General features: G+C 50.8%; 1 protein-coding gene across 5 annotated transcripts in view; it reads right to left on the reverse strand.

Moving 5' to 3' along the window:
- Positions 1-878: 878 nt before the first annotated feature.
- The window catches only part of LOC100122300 (optomotor-blind protein), a 67,968-nt gene continuing 48,342 nt past the window's right edge, over positions 879-20,504 (reverse strand). For 4 of the 5 annotated variants that reach the window (XM_031926097.1, XM_031926094.2, XM_031926096.2 and 1 more), the window contains exons 5-7: positions 9,981-10,127; positions 8,957-9,033; positions 879-4,495 (exon numbers count right to left, since the gene is read on the reverse strand). In XM_031926097.1, the coding sequence (XP_031781957.1) occupies positions 3,667-4,495; positions 8,957-9,033; positions 9,981-10,127 (1,053 nt within the window). In that variant the 3' untranslated portion in view covers positions 879-3,666. The remainder of the gene's footprint in view (positions 4,496-8,956; positions 9,034-9,980; positions 10,128-20,504) is intronic. The other variant, XM_031926095.2, reaches the window with a different exon arrangement.

Consider the following 20,504-nt stretch of genomic DNA (forward strand, 5'->3'; position numbering starts at 1 on the left):
TCTCACGAAGACATTTCGATAACGGTCAAATACAGTGTAAAATTTCAAACAAAGTATACACCGCCTTAGCACGCATACTTTTGTGATTTTTAAAATTTTTATCGTTACTTTGCATGGATGCGAATGCATTGACAAGATTTTAACAGTGTTTGACCGTAAACGATAGTAAATACACATTGCTAGTTGCAATCTCGAATCTCGCGTCTCTCTCAAACAATAAAGACAATTGTATACTTTCGATTATTTTAGCTAGATTGAAATTGCATTTGCATCGAAATTAAATACAATTTTCTGAGAGACAACTCCGATATCGAGAAGCATTCGACATGCTGCACCCACAATTTTCTTTTTTCATTCAAAGATCCTCAAGACTCGGGCTTCGCACTCATTATTTTGTTAAAAGCGAATTTACACAGTCGAGAAGAAAGTTCTTCTTTACTTCTTTAAAATAATCGAAGATACGTTTCGAAGGTTTTTAACCCTGCAATGCCTAATCTTCTGTATAAGATACGATATACAGGGGTTCAGTCTATAGCAAATAATTTTCATGTTATTCAAAAATTTTACTCTTCATCAAAAGAATACACTAAAGTCAAACTATGATTGCAAACAAATTATAACAAGTAACAAATATAGCTTTTTCAATTTTACAAATTTGTAACAAATACTCATATCACTATAATAATAGTATGATTATTACGTGATGCTCAAGTTCAACTTATCATATTGACGAATAAACATATATTTTACACTGTAGTCTTGCGCAATCCATATTGCCCAAGCGCCTGGAAAAAAACCATAAGTTTTGTTACTTTGATAAAAAGTGAGAATAAGGAGAGGAATAGGATAGGAAACATTTACAGAACCCAAATGCAGCATTGTAGGGTTAATATCTTTATTCCTTCTCTCGTCATTTCTTCCGCTCCCTTCTTATAATTTATATAATTATTATACACGTGTATTATACAGGTGCAGCTATCGGACTAGCCTAGTTCACTACATGGTTTTTCTGTCTCGCTCGGTTCTCAGGCATTTTTTTTTTTATTATTTTCAGACATGCGTTTCGCTCTCGCTTGAAGATGAAGACGCTCTTTCTACGAATTGCTAAAGAGATAAAACGAGAATTATTTTAAGAAACAGCGCATTATACAAACGATATAGACTCTTTTATGTTATCTCTTTTTTCTCTAGATTCTCTTTTATGCTGCACATCGTTTGGATTGTATTTGTCCGGAGCTGCGCGATAACGCATAATCGATCATCAACATCACATCGATAGAACTGACTTGGTTAAACCAATAATTCGGCTGTTTATCGGTGATTCAATTAGGCGTCATTACACGCTTTCGGGTTTCCACGTTGACGAATAAAAGACTCAAACACTCCAGCGAAATCCGATTGCGATGAAAATTTATTTGCTTTCGCTCAATCGTGAATCATATATAGAAACCTCGATTTTTCACTCGCTCTCTACCATACACACACATACTAGCGCTCGTTTATTATTTTGTTTATTCTCTTTCGCTCGTAAAATTATCTACATCAATTTCTACGTTTTATACAAGTTTCCATTTGATCCGCTTCACTCACTCTCCGAAGATATTTTTCTCCCTAACTACTAATAAGATAATCGGATCACAAACATCGCTCCCCCCGAAATATTTTTAAACTCATACTTTTTATTACTCTTCTTGCTTTTCTATTTATTATTAAAAGTTTCTCGCAATACGTCTGCGACGCAACGAATTGTGTTTTTTTTTTGTCAGATCGTCTTTCTTTGTCGCACGCCCGTATTCTCACGAGGTGCAATAATTTAGCTACGAAAGAAGCGAAGTAAAGATGAAGAACGCGTGCGCATTAACGACGATTTTGCGCAGGCGTACATCGATTTTTTGCTTTCTCGTTATTTTCATTCTTCTTTTTTTATTTATACGACGCTAGTAATAAATTGATACTCGACAATAGCATAAATCCATTAAATTCATACGGAGGATAGTTGCTGGCTTTTACTTTTCTCATCATTTATTTATACTCAGATATAATATAATATCACTAGGGTACATATGTACAGGGACTGCAAATAGTAGAGATGCGTTTATATTGCAATTATCGTTTACCGTAATAGTTTTTTTTTTCTTATAATCTATGCAATCGCGCAGGTAAAACGTTTTGTATTTTTGAGGTGTTTCGTAACTCGCTCGGACATGATTTGAACTGCAGAGCGATATCTTCGTTCGATGTGCCTGACTTTTTAAAATCCCACAATAGACTCGAAATTCTGACGGTCGAAGCTTCCAGTTTACATTGATTTCCGAATGAGTTAAGAACTGTACATAGCGCGTGTACCGTGTGTTTACGTATATATACGTGTATATACGTGTATATACGTGTACATACGTGTATCCGTGGATCGCAATTTTTCGAGGCAACCGCGGAAGATGCTTTAAGGATATTCAGATTCACTCGTAATTTTTCGTCTTTTTTTTTGCTTAATCACGCACAACCACGTGCTTATGTTGCACGCATTTAACGTTAAGACAGAGAAACTGCGGTGAGTGCTGGCTTTGATACTTTGCTACTATGTGCAATGCATACCCTTAAGCTACTTTACACAGATATAGATGAACTATCCGATCGCACTGCTTGCTTTGTGAAGACTTCGGTTCGCAGCTGGTTGTGTCCGCCATTTTGCCGTACATTCAGGCTAACAAAATGGCGTCTGACAAACTACGAGTTTTAGCATTTTTCGAAATGAAAAATAAGTGAACTCTATAAAATATCGGCATAATATCTACATTTCGGATAACTCAATCACTGAGAACCATCGGGAATCGGAACATCGGTAATTAAACTTTTACATCATGTACAAACAATTATCGGAACTCGCAACAACATAAAATATTTTCACAACAAAACTCAGACAGCCTTTGTCTTTCATCTGTAACTTATACACGCGAAAATGAAAGAAAACGACCTCCAGCACTTATCCGCACCTTCCCTGCGCACAGCTCGCGGAATCGCGACCGAGTTCATCCACGCTTCGACGTCCCTTAAATACAGCATTAAAATTGTGCTCTCGTCACTCTCTATATACACGCATTCGCTGCCCGGCTGTGCGGGCATCTCGTCGCAGCGCTCGATCCTCCGCCAAGCGTCCGTCCAATTGCACTTTGTATATGTAATAATTAATAAATCTTCTCTTTCACTCCGTCGGCCCGCTCGTCAAACGTAACATCGGGTCCTCGTTCAAGCGTGCACGGGAGCCTCGCAACTCGAGAAACGGCGGGCCCTCGGCTACGAGGACGACGTCGAGTCGGGCTGCGTCTCTCCCCTCTCCTCGTCCAGCGAGCGAGAGTTGCCTGCGCCGTCGCCAGACTTGCGCGTCACCGGGCCGAGTTCCGTGAGCAGCCTCCTGCCGCCACTACCACCGCCAGGACTCGTAGGCCTGGCCGCGGACTCCTCCTCGTCGAGCAGGTCCACGTCGACAACGATCCTCGTTTCTGTCGTCGGCTGATCATCGTCGTCGTCGTCGCTGGCGCCACTGGCCTCGTCGTTGTTGTTCCGGTAGTGGTGCTGATGGTGGTGGTGGCGGTGGCTGTTGTGGGAATAGCCGGTGGGCCCGTCGCGACTTGTGCCGACGAGTTGATAGCGTTGGTGATTCTCCTGTCACGGGCTCCCGCCACCCGCCTCGGCCTCGGGCCGATGGCTGCCCAGGCTGGGACTGGTTCGCGACCTCTTTTCCTGCAAGCCGTTGACCATGTTCTCTATGGACTTGAGCTCGCCGGTGGCGGAGCCGGCCGCGGCCGCCGGGGTGGGGGAGCCGGTCGGCGGCCTGGGCGGGGGCGACCTGGGACTGAGGGTGCCCCGGCTTCCGGGCGTCACCGTCTCGAAGGCCGATCCGTGAGAGGGCGCGTGCGAGGGCAGCGTGTAGGGCGCGAACCGATGGCCCTTGAGCTGGTGCAGGGGACTCGCCAGCGGGTGGGGGTAGTGGGCGAAGAGGGCCGGGTGCTGCGAGGCGGCCAGGGCCAGCTGCGCGTTGAACAGCATGCCCGGAGTGACGCCGGCGTGCAGGCCCAACGGGTTTGGGGGTAGGAGGTGCCCGTGTCCTGGGTAGAGTCCAGGAACCGGAGGGTAAAGATAGGGCAGAAGGGGCGGGTGCAGTGGCGGGCCCACGGAAACGTCCGGTCTGGGCCCGTCGCCGGCGGCGTGGTGGGCCGCTAGGCCGCCGCCCGTGCCACCGCTCTCGGAGCCGGAGGACTCTGAGCCGTCGCCCCGGTCGCTCATGCCGCTTCGGTCGTCGCGTTCGTGCGAGCGGGACCTGTGGTGGGCCGGGTGCGGCGTATCTGGCCCCACGACGTCGAGCAGCTTGTCGTCGTCGTCGAGGTAGTCGTTGCCCGAGTTGGAGGAGCGCCGCTTGTCCGGCGAACCTGGTCCACCGAGGCCACTACTGCTCAGTCGCGAGCCGCCGCCCGACACCGTGAGAAGGGCCTGTCTGCTGGAACAAATAGAGAACGGTTAGTAGCTGCCACGATCGTCTCTTCCTCCGCGATTTTTGGGGAAATCAAAACAAAAGAAAAAGCGCAAACCAGTTGAGCATAATAAGCGTATGTAAAGCAGCTCTCAATTCAGCCGCTATCGCGTGCGAAGCAGCAACACTCCTAGAAACGCGCCTATGCATATCTCTCTGGTAACTGCTCTTTCAGCATATCCTTACATACCCTCCACTCGGCCGCGTATCGCGGTAGCGAGGCACTAAAAGTTATTATCTTAATTGCGCCTTCGGCGCCTTTCCCGCGACATTTCTGTCCTTCTCCTTCTCGCCCACGCTCTCTACACCGGCGGTACCCGCATGCTCGAGTGCTCGGCGCAGGAGAGGAACTTTTCCCGCCACGCAGGCGCGAGCAGCAGCCTGCGTATGGATTCATAAGGTATATGCGCGGCCGTCCCCTCTCAGTGCCCCCCACCAGCAGAGGTCCGAGTCCACGCCACCTACGCAGTGCAGCGTTGTCTGCAGCTGACTTGTCTGATCGTGTGCGTCGCAGCTCAGCAGCAGCGGAGGACGTCGTGCGCGCGGTTTTACGCGCCGGTGATAAATGTTGGCCTGCTTTATCTTCGGCTCTGGCTGGTTTATGCCCCGTCGTCGCTCGGCTCGCGGAGTTGCGGGGCTGCGCTTCGCGATTTACGAGAAGAGTTTTCAAGCAAATATATTTTCGTTTGAAGCAATCGTTCTTCGCCGCTGCACAAACGATCGTTAAATCCTTTGGCAAAACTTTTGTTCGCGTTCGACGCGCGAAAACCGCCGATGCGTGCGACGCCGCAGCCTATATTGCAGAGCGAGTAGGTCGACAGCGCGGCGGCGACCGTGCAGAAGCCCGGGTGTCTCTATTCCGTCGGTGGTCGCGAGTACGGCACCCATACAAGATATTTAAAGGCACGAGCGAGAGAGACATACTTCGCGTTACCAATTGCCGGTAGCGTACTTGAAATCCAATTTTCCCGCTGAATCCTCTCAAGACAAGAGAGAAAGCGAGTCGAGAGAGAGAGAGAGAGAGAGAGAGAGAGAGAGAGAGAGAGAGAGAGAGAGCGAGAGAGAGAGAGATAGACGTTTCCGAGTCTCTGCTGCGTATATAAAACGACGATTTGTCTACATCGAGATTCGCGCCTCGCGACGACTCATCCGTTTAACCTCCTTTTTTGATTACTCGGTGCTGCTAAGAGCAGCGATGATAGAGCTCTACGTTTTTAATCAAAACTCTTCTTACCGTGCATACCAGTGGCACTCGGAGCATTCGATTAAACAGTCATGCGATAACGTTTATTTTCCCCAGGCTGACCCAACAATTTCGTTCGATACAGCGAAAAACCCAGAGCGTAAAATATAAACAAGGCATCGCGGCTTATAAAGAAAACACGGGTCAGCGGCAACGAGGCGTCAGAAACTTCACACGCTTCACTGCACGGCTGCACCCTCCAAGCGAAACCAAAAACCACGGACTTTTCGGATCGATGTATGCACGCATGCATTGATCCGCCGACTTCCGCCCATCGCGAAAGTCAACAACACGCGCATAATAAAACCGCACACTAGAGGTACAGCGAAAAACTTTGCCGCAGCGCATCAATCAAGCGATTCTATACAACACTCGACTTTCGGCTACGACAGAGTTAAGCGAGTGTGCATCTGGACAGTCGTGCCTTGGCGTCGTGTCCGTAAGTCTCGTGTAAGTCTATAGTCCCTGTCTCTCTTTCGCGACGCGGCGGCTTAGCGCTCCCTAATGCCGTGTAATACGATCAGTGCACCAATACATGTCCGCGGCTCAAGCTCGCGCGGCGCTTCCGCCGATGTGTGCGTGTCTGTACATGTGGAAAAGAGAGAGGATGCAGCGCGTTGAAAACATGGGAGTGCAGCGACGCGATGATGTGTGCGTGTCACAGTCAATCGATAGTGCGCCGCCGCACCGAAACTCCATGGGATTCTCGCGGCTGCGATAAGTAGGTCTTGCTGCTAGCTATACGAATAAAAACGTGCGGCTATTTCATTACGCGAGCTCTGTTCTCTGCGTCTCTGCACGGAAAAAAATGGTTGGTAACAGTAACAAACCGCTTGGCAAAATACGCACCAACTATTTTTTTGGTTAAGTTTACCAAGTACTTGGTAAGTATAATAAAATAACTGGTAAGTTACCCGCTTTTTTGGTAACATTTATCAAGTTATTGGTAAGGTTAACCAAAAAAATAGTTGGTGCGTATTTTGCCAAGAGGTTTGTTACTGTTACCAACCATTTTTTTCCGTGTTAGATATAAAATTCAATGCCCGGCGCGAGTGTGCACGCTGGCACGGGGCAGGCGCCGCCCCCGAGGAGCATCGCTATGCTAATCCGATGATTGGCCCTGTTCCAAGCCCTTTATGCGCCTCTGTATAACTGTACAGCCTGGCCGCCCGTGTACAAGCTCTTCTCTATCTCGCTCTATCTTCAGCGTATAGGAGAGAGAGAGAGAGAGAGAGAGAGAGAGAGAGAGAGAGCGAGGCAACCACCCTTAACCGAAACCATAAGCCAAAACTAACCCTTATTCTAATTAGGAGCCGCAGCGGCGATGCGTCGCTGCTTTGCATATTTTCTCGATTAACTCCCCCGCCGACTCGGCCGCGTGTCTTGTTCTTGCTTCTCGGCCTGTACATATAGTGGGCGCTGTTCTGCATATTTTCACGAAATTAAGCCCACTTTCACGAGCTCTCGCGCCGACTCGCTGTTTTTCCTCTCGCATGCGTTATGCGCACTATACTGTTGTACGAAATTAAGGCAAATTTTCAACCGAAGAAAGTTGGCGAAATTTCGGGATTAATCCATCAAAGGGCGCGTTTCACACCGCAGAGAGAGAGAGAGAGAGAGAGAGAGAGAGAGAGAGAGAGAGAGAGAGAGAGAGAGAGAGAGCGAAGCGGCTTAGTAATCACGAGGGGCGGCGGAATTAAAATCACAAGCCATCCGCAGTTTTCGCCCGCTGTCTCCCTTGTACTTTCCAGCGGCGTCGCCTCGTGATAAGACGTATAGACACCCCGGCGGAATCGCAAATTCGAGAGCACGGAGCCAAGAGTCTCGCACCCTTGTTCCCTGACAGCGACCGGTCTATCTCCCGGGCTCTGTGATCATCGCGAGGTGGAAAAATGCGAGTTAAATCGTCGCGCGTAGGTGAAAAACAAATTTTCGATCGGACTGAGCTGCGACTACGTTCCAGCAGGACTTAATTAGCCGAAATAAAAGATAGACAGACAGGTATCGGGCCAATCCCTCCGGAGAATCAAACGACAGTCCGAATGATCGTCAAGCCTGGAGGAGAAAAAGAGCCGAGGGAGATGTGGAAGAAGCTGCGCGCGGAGAGAGAAACGAGTGGGTCCATCAGTGGAGTGACTCTCGGGCTCTGGCGGTCAAACGATGCGTGAAATACTGCTCGCGCGCCATATTGGATTTCTTCTCTCGGCGGCGCGCACTTTTTGCGAAGGACGAGAGAAGGAGGAGAGGATGCGACAGGACAAGCGCCAGGACGGCTTTGAGCCTTGTTGTTTTATCTCTCTCTCTCTCTCTCTCGAGAGAGAGAGAGAGAGAGAGAGAGAGAGAGAGAGAGCTGAGTTCTCCTTTTTTATGCGCCGCGCGTGCTCGGTTTCCGCGCGTGCAACGCGCTCCAGCTTCGTCTTAATAACTTGAACGTGACGGACGTCGCGATGAATGAGTGGCAACGAGTCGCGCATGGGAGTAAGCCTATTCCGCAAACAGTCGACGCGCTAACCTCAAAATCCCGAAATAGCCGCGGCCGCGGCAGCCAGAAATTATAATAGCCTACCCCCTCTCTCCTTACGTCGCGCGTATATTATGTGCGAGTAGCGCTCTGTCCATCATCAGCGCGAGCGCGGGCGCAAACTCCCGGAAGTGCAGGCCGCGGCTACATAGAGCACTGCTTATATTCCATGCATATACGTAACGTAACGTCATCAAAATCCACTCGAGTTCTCGCTACGGCTACCCCTATCCCATTACCACCCCAATGAAATTGAAATGATGGGGCTCAGCAGCAGCAGCCCATTGGCGCTCATTCCAAGGGCGACTGTATCTCTTTGCGGTGGCGGCGTATAAGCTCGTAAACTCGCAATATTGAATACAAATGAGCCGGGAGCTACGCCGAGGCTGCCGCCGCCGCACCTCCCCCCTGGGGGTGCAAATGAGCCGCAGTTCGCTCTCGCAGCTATGCATAGCGCACGCTGGGGTAGTAGCTGCGATGTAGCGAAGGGAGATGGATAGCGGGAGGGAGGATGATAATGATGATATGTGTGTGTATGTGTACGCGATTTACGACCTGACATATGTCGCGTTCTCTTTTTATAGTTGGCGCTGACAACTTCAACTGGTTTGCGCTTTTCGTATCAGTGGGGGACGTATGCCAAAGTTTTAAAAACAATACTTACTTCTTTTCCCGCTTGCCCGCGCCCGTGTCCCGGAATCCTTTCGCGAACGGATTGTTGTCGATCTTCAGCTGCGTTATCTGCAAAGAAGCCAAGCAAAATCATCGTTATTTCCGAGAAGCTGTGCACTTGTGCCTATATACATATATACATATCTCTCTCGACAAATGATAATCGAAGCGCGAGCGCGCAGTCCCGCTTGCGATTAACGATCAGCTCCCCCCCCCCCCCATGCACACACACACACACAAGCATACCCCCTTGCGTCTTATAACGTCGGCGGCGAAAGACAAGACGGCCACTCTGGCGCGCCGCCGCGAATCCGACAAAGCTCCATTCACTCGACTCTCTTTCTTCCTGTGCCTTCGCGGCGACTCAAGGTCGACATATATATTCCCCCCGATAAACTTTCAATTTTTCCCTCTCTACATACGCATCCTCCTCTCTCTCTCTCTCTCTCTCTCTCTCTCTCTCTCTCGATCTCGATCTCGGTAAATCGTCGCCGCGAGCTCATTCACTTATGTGCGCGCACATAGCTTCCCATTCACTCGTCCATTCAAGTCTTTGAATCCCGCATTCTCTCTCTCTCCCGCGGCATTTTTCCGCGCGGCTAAACCGCTGGACTGCACAGAGCGCGGCCTTGTTCTAGGGATATATTATATATCTAAATGGAGTGCCGACTGAGATACTCGAAGGAAGAGAGACTCGTCGCCGAGATGAAAGGAAGGTTATCGCGCGCGCGCGAGCGGTTAATCATCGAATCGTCGAGATTAGCTCCTTCGAGCTTTTTGGCGCTGCTGATAAGCTTTTCCATTGAGTTTCCGATTCGAGACAAAGCGACTTTGTTGTGTGTCTAATGCACTCGACGAAGAAGCTTCTCTTCTGAAAAATCGAACAAAGCCGCGCCTTTACGAGCCCCAGAAATATAACGCGTGTACCGAGAAGTCGGCGTTTCCGCGAAAGCTCTCGGACCCGCTGCGAGATCTCCGCCGATCTTCCGCTCATTACGTATATATGTGAGACTCACCTTTTCGTTTTGGTACGCCGTGACCGCGATGAATTCGGTCTCTTTGAACACGTAGCTCCTGAAGGTGGAATAGGGAAGCTTCAGGATGTCGTTGGCTCGAACGAGGTGAAACCTCGGTTGGTACTTGTGCATCGAGTTCAGTATCGTCTGTAACAAGAAGCGGAGCCTACATTGGGACAGACTGTTTTATGCTTATACGCGTCGAACGTCGGTTATCATAAAAAAACGACGACTTAATTCTAGCATGAGATGCGGCGTTAGACAAGCAAGATTGGTTCGTTCTCCTTGCACCAGCTCGAAAATGGAGAGCAGAGCCCCTGTGGCCATGCAAATTTTCCGAGAGGAAAAAATCCCGCTGTGTGTGTAGAGGGCGCGAATTGCAGTCATTTCCGGCTCCTGCGGCCTCCGCCAATAAGGATACTCTCTCCGCAGCGCCGAGTCGTCGCGGCATAATTTATTCGACGACCATCGGGGCCGCGCGGGTGATCGATAGGGGAGGCTACTCGGCGGCCTTTTCTCGCTCCCGGCGTCGAGAGAGAGAGTTCGAGCGCGAGTGTATACAACGCGCGAGATGATTCCGTTCCGCCATGATGCAGTCGAAGATCGTAATTGCCATCGGAATTCTTTCGGCGGAGCTCGTAACCTCGTGCGCATACTGCACAGCTTTACGAGCTCGTGAATACCTCGGCGCATCGACTGTTCAGCGGCGCAGTTTATTAAAAAGTAGAAAAAGAGCCTCGACGGTTTTTCGCCGATAAACGCGCCGTTTAATACAAAAGCGGTAGCCATTGGCCGAGTGCGCATAGGCCGCCTTTGAGAGGAAGAGAGTGCGCCGTTAATCGCCGGTAGCCGCGCGCAGCGCCGACTTTTCGCGGCGTAACGCTCTTTTAAAGCGTCGTTAAGCCCCCCCCCCCCTGCCGTAGCGGAGGAGGAGGTGGCTTTATAAACGGCGTACGCGCGTTTACACGGGAATGCGTAGTTTTCGAGGCCTGAAATTTCTTTGTTGGCGTTGTACGCGTCACTGCGCTAGATATTTTGCGGAATGGAATTTGCCGTGCTTTCGTTCGTCGGAAGAAAAAAAAATAGACGGTCGTAATGACGGCAAATTTGTTGTGATATTTCGCGACAAAGTTTCTCGCATGATTCTCAAAATACACGCAAACAGGTAAACTAGAGTCTTGCGTAATAACCGTTAAAATCGTTTCCTCGCGCGGCGAGTATATAATAAATAAACTGCACACGAGCACGAAGGTGCTCTCGTCGTAAAAGGAAGCATAACGTAAGCGCATCAGAAGGACGAGCCGAAACTCACGCGATCGGCGCGCGTATACACCAATACGTATATGTAAAAGCGCATCGCGCCGAGTGCGAATCGTCGGCGAAGATCAGAGCGGGAGAGAAATGCGAACGCCCTCGGCGCGCGGCCAATAAATAAAATATCCGAGAGCCATTACGCGCCGATCCGCGGCGGCGGCGGCGGCAGCGTGGCTCACAAAGGGAAATAATTAGCGCTCGGCCGGCAGATAGCGCTAATCTAGCGTTCGGCATTAGCCTATCAAAGCTAAATACCTGCGCGGCATCGGCGAGATTCCCTCTCTTCGGTTTATACGCGCGGTTTCCTTTTTTTTATTTTTAATCTTGCATTTACGAGAATTGGGTGACGCGACGGTCCCCCTCTTGACTTTCCCATCGGGCATAACTCGGCAATCGCGCGCGGCGATTAGTACGGTAGACAGCGCCTGGAATCTCCGGAAATCGCGTCAGTCGGTCAATTAAAAGAGAAGCTTCGAGAAAATGCATCGGATGATCTCGGGGAGCGAGAAGAATCGAGCGGGGCTCGTCTCGGTAGCAGAGGCAGCGGAGATAAGTAGTCCGGTCGCGCGCGGAGGAAAAAGAAGAGCTCGAGAGAGCACACAGAAGCCGACGCGGCTAATGACTCTGTCCGGGGTAATCTCGGGGTGTTATCTGTCCGGGCTACCTGGGGCCCACCTACTTGGAATCACGAGAGCTCCGATCGACTCTTTCTCTCCGCTCTTTCTCCTTCTCGCTCGATTCGCCCGCTGCTGCAGAAGGAGAGAGAGAGAGAGAGAGAGAGAGAGAGAGAGAGGCGCCGGCGTCCATCTTACGCGTGCATCTCTCTATACCTATACCGTGTTATCCGCACGTGTGTGCGAAGGTAGAGCACACGTACACGGCGGACACGCCCGAGTCGGATAAAGGGCGCGACTCGGCTCGTTTTAACGAGCTTCGACTTTGGCAGCGTCGGCGCCTTCTCTCTTTCTCTCTCTCTCTCTCTCTCTCTCTCTCTCTCTCTCTCTCTCTCTGGCAATTTGTTTGTTCTCCCCTGCTGCTGTTGCGGCCTTCGCGTATACATCGAGAGAACTGGATTCGCTGGAATAATGCGCGCGAATATTACCCGGCAATATCGGCCACTCGTTACGGCGTTCGGCGAATTGAGTGTCCGGACAGCGTCGACAAACGCCGCTAACGACTCAGCATCGAAAACCAATGCAATCTTGCACTTCGTCAAACGAATTATTATCCGAGAGAGAGAGAGAGAGAGAGAGAGAGAGAGAGAGAGAGAGGGCAGAGCATTGGCACTTCAATTACCGATTCCACGCGCGGCTCACAAACAAACCTCCTCCTCCCCCTCCACGATCGATTAAACCTCGAGGAGCTCGCGATTACAAGAGCCGAACGCAAACAATCCTGGCAAACGAATCGCGAGAGAGAAAGAGAGAGAGAGAGAGAGAGCGAAATCTCGCACCCATTATAAACCGGCGGGAAGAAAAGCCGCTAATTCGGAGACTTTGATCGCCAGGAGTGTACGCAGGGGAGAGTCGATAATCGACGCGCGGCGGCTTTGCACAAGAGAATACGAAACGAGCAGAGAGTCTCCGTTTGAGCTATGCATTCTTGATGCGGCTAAAAATAAGCACCCCTGTGTATACACACAAGGGCGAACTACGCGTATATAGCGCACGGACACACCCGCGCACAAGGCGTTCACCTCGCGGGGGTGCCAAACGTGGCGCCACCTCGGCAGGAAGCGGCGGAGGAGGGAAACTTTTAGCGCACCTATACGTGTGCGTGCGAGCTTCATCGACCGGCGAGAGAAGGGCTGAATTTTTCCCTCGTGTCTGCTCACACACACGCGCGCGAAGTCGCGAGTGTGACGGAGTACTGGACGTGATCGCGCATAGACGAGTATGAATCGTCTCTTTCTTTTCGGCCGGCTGCAGCGATGGCGGACACGAAGTGGAAAAGTGCGACGATCTAATCGAATTAGGCGCGTGGAGGAGGAAAAGGGTTGGGCTTGGATGTTGATTTAACGAGTCGGGTTACGCTGACGAAAAGCGGCCGCGAACATGTTTCTTTTTTTTTCTTCATACTTCACCCTCGCGTGTATTACGGAGAATAAGCGCGTTCACAGCGAATTAGAGGGCGAAAGACCAGAAAAGCGATTACCTCGCGTTGAGCGAAAAATCAGACGGAGCAAAGCCACAGCCGCATAAATAAGACACAGAAAAGAGGCTTCCTTGCCTCTCGCGCCCTCTCAAAGGATCCGAAGCTCCTTTGAGGGCGCGGAAAGCGCTCTCACGTGTATACGCACAAGTGTGAAATTGATACGGCGAAATTCGCGCTGAATATGTTCTGGCTCGTGCGCGCTCACGACGCCAAGACACACTTTCATATATATACGTTTCCTCGAGTGGCCCACTCGCTTTTCGCTTGCCTGGCGGAATATAACCGCGAAGAATGCTCGACTGGAAATCGAGACAGAAAATATGGGAAATTTTATTCGCCCGCCTCGCTGTGCCGCTGTATTTGCTGACGTACGTACGCGAGGGGGAGAACAATTCAGGCTCTCACTTATTTAAAAAAGATCGAACCGTTGGCTTTGTCTATATACGAAAAAAAGGAGCAGCAGAGCTGCACGCGTGCGGAATACGTGAAAATCGCGCGACAATGCGGTGCTGATTGAAAATCAAGCGGTCCGAATCGTCCGACTCATTACGAATGCGCGACGCCGGGCGCAGAGCTGCCAAAGCCGCGGGCTTCCGGACGACGTATTACGACCCTGTAATTTGCGCTGCGGACGAAGTAAAAAAGGCCAGCATTGTGTCGCGAGCCAGCGCTTTTTCCTCCGTCCGAAATTGCCCCCGTCGCTGAGAGAGAGAGAGAGAGAGAGAGAGAGAGAGAGAGAGAGAGAGAGAGAGAGAGAGAGAGAGAGAGAGAGAAGACACTGGTGCGTCAAAATCGAAGAAAGTTCGAGAAGACGCGGTCAATCTCGAGAAAGCCAGCGGGCGATAAGCTCTCGTCGTAAATTACTCCGTCGATACGCCGCCGCGCACATGTGCGAGGGAGAGAGATTAGGCTCGTGAACGAGGCCGTGTATTATACGATAACGCACACACGGAGACAAAGAGTCAGCTGTCGTATGGAAAAGCGCAAGAGCTTTCGCGTTAGCGCATGAAATTCGTCGCTCCGGGGGCTAATCAATTTATTACTCGGAACGCCGCGTCAGAGGTTATCGTCTGGAGGCCGAATTGTAATAACACGTGCGCGATGGGCTTCTCGCTCCACTAGCGCTTCCGAGAGGCGCGCGTGGAACCTTATCGCGTATACTTTACGGGCCGAGCGAAGGAGACCCTGATTGACATTGAGGGCGCGCGGGAGACAGAGAGAGAGAGAGAGAGAGAGAGAGAGAGAGAAGTTTAGTCAGAGCCGCTTATCGCCTCTGGCGAGAAGAGTTAATGCGCGAAGAGAAGTGTAAAAAAGAGCTGCGCGCCGATAGTCACGCTCTTTCGATATCGCTCGACGGTTTTCAGCGAAAGTTTCCTTATGCGCGCTGTTTCGTAAACCTTCCAACTCTCTGATGTGCGCATAACCCAGTTCCCGAAAACAGCGGACCCCTTCGAGTGAGGAAACATCATCGCAGCGCGGCGAAATCCCTCATCGCAAACAAATTCCATTGTCCCGTGTAAATCCATTTGGAGTGCATAGCGCCGCTGTCCACTTGGCCCCTTCGGACCTGGGCTGACACAAAGGAAAAACAAAGCCCAGTCTCCCATGAACTCGAGACCGCAGAGCCGCATACCGCTCGGAATTAATCCATCCAGGCGGCGCGCGTACACGAAAGAAGCGTTAATTAACCGAAAACAGGCTTAAACGAGAGCGCGGGCCTCGTGTAAAAAGGATTAAGGTCTTAACTCCGGAAAAGCCTCTCTTTCTATTCTTGCGGTCTCCTCTCGCGTTCGCCTCAAGAGACACACACAAATAGAGACACAGCCGGGCCCTTTGTCGAGTACACGAGGCTTTTCTTTCTCGTCCTCTAATTACCCGATCCGGCGCGCACAAAGGGATGCAAAACGATTCGATCGGTAGTCAAGCTGTGTTTGATCGCGGCGGGTGTATCCGTCCCTTTTCCTTGACTCTCGAGGTGTCTTCGATATCGTCGAGGATATAGAAGAAAAAAAAGCAGGAAAGGAAGAAGCGCCGCGCAAACAGACGGCTGCGGCAGCTCAGAGGCACAGTAAGTAAGTTGGTCAAACAGACTCGCGCGGTCCTAAAACATTCAAACGACAAACACAGGCAGCTACGGCAGCAGCGGCAGCGACGGCTTATATATATATATTGTACACGTGTGTGCCGCGGCTGTGAGAGTCGAACGCGTCCATTAGCGAAGTTTGCACGGCGGCGCCTCTGAAGTCCTCCACATGCGCGGGAGCAAATAAAACAATTTTTGTCCCCCGTCGCGACCCCTCCCTTTTCCACGACCTGTCTCTCTCTTCCGACTGACTTTTTTCGGCCCGTCGCCAATGATACAACGGTATAAAATTCGCTCTATTAATAAAAAAAGAAGCTTCTCTCGAAAAGCGGCCGCTCAAAGGGGCAAAAAGGAGCCACTCGAAAAGAAAGAAAACACACTCGGAACAAGCGGCCGCGACGCGAGTACGCGTGCGTAATTATCATAAGAGTTCGGCGAACACGCGAGAGGATCGCCGCCGACGTGTGTCTTCCACTCTTTCTCTTATTTCTCTGCTCTCGCTCGAGATTGACTTAACAAACCTACCGACGCGGCTATTGACATTTTCCTCCTCGTCGTCGTCGGCGGCGAGCGCACAAGGTGGACGAAAGAAAAACAAAGAAGTACGAGAGAGAGAGAGAGAGAGAGAGAGAGAGAGAGAGAGAGAGAGACCACCGCACGCAGTTACACCGAGTATAACTTCTCAGCTCGCGACTCGAGAGCAAAAATTACGCGATTCCCCGGAATCCCGCTGTTTAACGACGGCTAGCTTGCAGCTGTTATCAGCCGGTCGTCGCTTGCCATTATTCACCGACGAAGAAATTCGAGAAAAAAGAAGGACTGGCGCCACCGTTTCTCGTATTTTTGCTGGCGCTGCTTACGAGGAAACCGCGGAGCAGAGGGCCTCATTATGTTTCGGTAATTAGCCGGATCGCGCGGCGTGTTTTCGTTTTCTGCGCTCAAAGGCGCCGCGGAAAGTCTAGCGCCCGATGTAGCTCTTCTATACTATCGCTATAAAAAAGTCGCGCTGCGATCTTGAGCAATAATCCGCAATCAAACAATCGCCGATGCGGTACTCATTGTCATAAATCACAAGCGGAAACGAGAGAGGAAGGAACCGAGCGAAGAGGAGTAATTCGTGTCCGACGGCCGGCGTCGTGCGTGTCTGCAATTTATAGATGCATGTGCTGTACGGGCTCGAGACCAGAGAGACAGAGACGCAGCGATGAAATTCAAGCGTCGTACGCGTGATTTATTCGAGCGATTAAATGCCAGTGAATTTGAGATCTGAATACGATTATCGTCGCGTATAAGTATAACCCAACGATGTATACTCGAGGCACAATGGGGGCCGTCCATCCAATCGTCGTCGCCATCGTCACCCGGAGGTGGCTCTGATAGAAATTATGATTGGAGCGTGCGAGCGTCGCAGCAGCGGCTAAATCGGACACTACGTCCGAGTGCCGGCACCCCAGACTCGCGCGACGCTCAATTGACCCCGCTCCATTATGCAATTTGAACACGCGAATTTTCTGGGTTGACGGTGGGGAGAGGAGCTTTTTTCTCTTATTACACGCATACGACACCGGCCAATAAGTGCAGTGCAGCGACGACCAACGATAAAAAAAAAAGTCGAGGCATAAACAGACAAATAAGCCAATGAAAAGAGACTAGGAGCAGCCCAGTGCGGTAGGAATATAAGCGAGAAGAGCGGACGTGGCGAGTGGACGGTCCGGCGTTAAGCAGGAAGCTGTCCCGCCGCTCTGCGGCTACTAACCCATTAGACTGCCCCCACCTATCCTCTGTCTCTCTTGGTTGAATTCATTTTTGCTCGATATTAAGCGACTCGACGCGAAGGACTTCCTCTCCGAGGATAACGTGCGCTGATTCGCATATTACTCCGCATACGCTATAGGCGCGAGTGCATTATTAACGTGTGCGTGAGCACAATGGGCGTGAGAGACGCGAGGCTGCTTCGTTAAAATTGATCGGCGATTCTCTTTCGGGATGAATTTTTCCGTCGGCGAGCTTATAAATTAATTACTCCGAGAGACTGTATGCGCGCAGCTATATACGTATGCATCAACGCAGTAATGAAATCAGCCACAATTACGAGCGGCCGCGCGCTTCTCCGGTTAATTATTGCTCGGCCGATCGTGCAATTAAGTAATTGCGCGAACGTCGTTACCCCCCGCTTAAATTATTCATTTTTTTCTCCTCCTCGCATCTTCGCCGTATGAAAAATGCAGCGCTACAGACGACGGCTACGAATTTTCCCGGCTACGCTTCATTACTCTCTAGTGGCTCGTCGTCGTCGTCGTCTTCGAGGCCAGATCCACCCACGCTTTGATGTTTCTTTCTCGTACCGCAGACGCAGCACTAGTGGTCCCCTGACGCCGCGGTCATTTTCTTTGCACACACGCCGATGACGATAGGGTCAGGACGGTATGGGCTGGCTCGCACACGCGCGATGATGGGGTGTCGCGTATGCGTGCGTGCGTGGGAGGTGAGATTGTTATTAGCGCGCGGAGGGTGTCTGCGTTATTTCTCCCGTTTTCTTTTTTCTTTCGAGCAGCGCGCGCGTGTTTACGCATTCAAGGCTCGAGATTTCGCGGCGTCAAAGGATTTTCGCTCCGGCGAAATGTAGGAGGCATAGTATTAAAAAACGGCGCATTAATTACTCCAGAGCACGGGAGAGTATTCGCATTGTCGTATGTCATATCAAGCCCGAAAAACGCAAGACCGGCGGAAAAACAACGGAGCTCGAAAAAAGCATGCACGCGCGTCGAGTACGTCCCGACTGCTGCCGCGCGCTCTGCGGTAGAGAGAAAGCGCATGCACGGAAGGATTAAAAACGCCGAGAAAATAATGGAGAACGAGGTAAAAGCGCGGGGAATACACGCAGTCGTCGGCGAGTCTCTCTCTCCCTCGACGTTTCTTAAGAATATAACGAGACCACGAAGTGCAGTCGAGGGTGGTCCGAGCGCGCGCGCGCGAGCAACTTTTTTTGCCTTTTTATACACTCTCTCCTCTCCGCGGCGCGCCGGGCAGGCGAGCATTAACGGGCGCCTCGGAAAGAGGTAAACTTCGCGCTGCTGCAGATCTCGGGACCTCAGCAGCAGCAGCCGCGTGCTTCAGAGAGCTCCTTATTATCTCTCTATCTTCCTCCCTCGTGTTTCCCCTCTCCTCTCCCTCTCTCTCTCTCTCTCTCTCTCTCTCTCTCTCTCTGCGCTTTCTTATTCTCGTCGTCTCGTTCCTTTTGCCCTCTCTCGCTATCGCCGTGAGTTTGTCAGCCGCAGACTTTCCGCCGAGCTTTTTCGAGTCCGAAATTAATATCGCATGCAAATTTCACAGGTGCGCGTTGCAGAATCGGAAAAAATCGAAATACGACTTTAATGCGATCTCTATCTCTACTGCCATCGTCCGCGTCGTGTGCATCCAGTCCGCGGGCGAACGGAGGAGAGAGAGAGAGAGAGAGAGAGAGAGAGACAGAGAGAGAGAGAGAGAGAGAGAAGGCGTTCGAGAAAAAGGAAGAGAAGTAGCAGGAGCAGCAGCAGCAGCGGAAGAAGAAGGAGGACGAGAGGTAGATGGTTATATACCTTGGTAGGAGATATAATGTAGCCAGCTGTAGGCAGCGGTAATCACATGTTTGTTTAACCTCCGAAACCCCTCATCTATACGCGCTGGATTTCGCTCTCTCTCTCTCTCTCTCTCTCTCTCTCTCTCTCTCTCTCTCTCTCTCTCTCTCTCTCTCTCTCACCTCGACCACCCTCGAGCGGGCGCGCGCCTGCCGCGAATGTACGGATGTATTTTTCCACGTTGCTCCCTCTCTTCTGCCTTTTTTTCTTTCTCGTTTTTGCTGCTCCGCTGCTGCTGCTGCCGGTGTTCTTGGCTGCTCTTTGCTGCAGCAGCAGAGTGTATACGCGTATACGCGGTCATTCATTTTGCCTTTCTGAAAGGAAGGCTCGTAACGGTGAAAACATTATTCCGACTTTTGCTCCCCGCGCGCGCGTGATTTTTTCGTTTTCTGCCGAGAGGGACTTTTTTGGCGGAAAATGGTTATTGTTCCCGGGCGCTTTTTTCCCGCGCGACCGCCAAGTGTAATTGGATTGCCGGGCGCGTAAAAAGGTAGTTCGCATCGATCGAGCTGTAATTGGAGGAATTTTCGTAATCAAATATCCGCACGCTTATAATCTTTTCTCTTTGCACAGCGCGTCCACTTGGTTCAAGAGAGCGAGAGAGAGAGAGAGAGAGAGAGAGAGAGAGAGAGAGAGAGAGAGAGAGAGAGAGAGAGGAAGAAAGGCCGAGAGGCATATTTCACACGCGAGAGGTGATAGATGAGCCTAACGGGCTGCAGATTTTACGCGCTTTAAGCTCCCTTTCAACCCCCCGGTCAGCGGCGCACAATGTCGCATGACCCTCTGGTTGGTCGAACGCACTTGTGTGTACGCGAGTTTTAATAACGAGCGACGGAGAAGGGTTGCGCCTTGCGCGAGATTATTAATGAGCTATGGAATCTCTCTCTAATGGTTGACTCTGCAGAGTTTGATGCTTGGGGCCGGTTTGCGTCTCTAATTAGCGGCTCACTCGATTGTTTCAGATCGTCTCATCGATACGCCTGTATAATATAATAGATGCCCGATGTGACGGGTAAAATTACCGACTCACAGTTCGTTGACAGGAACTTTACACAGCGTTTGTCTATAGTCGCGGCTGCATTTTTTCCCCGTCGATTGTTGTTTAGACACTGCACACGGGTCTATGAATAAATCAGTATTGTGACACAGTTGGCGCATACAGTTATACGTCGGGGCTCGCGGGCTCCTCTCAAAACGACGAGCGATTTTCGAATTAAGTTATTCCGCAGCTATCCAACCGCTCATTATCCGCATCGAAGCCAGGCAAAAAAAGGCAAAGCTTCGACCTCAATCTCCCGCGAACTCACACGTACTACACACGTCGACTTCACTCGAACTCTCGACTTCAAGTCTCGG

This window comes from Nasonia vitripennis, chromosome 3, assembly GCF_009193385.2.
Source record: "Nasonia vitripennis strain AsymCx chromosome 3, Nvit_psr_1.1, whole genome shotgun sequence".
Taxonomy (NCBI): domain Eukaryota; kingdom Metazoa; phylum Arthropoda; class Insecta; order Hymenoptera; family Pteromalidae; genus Nasonia; species Nasonia vitripennis.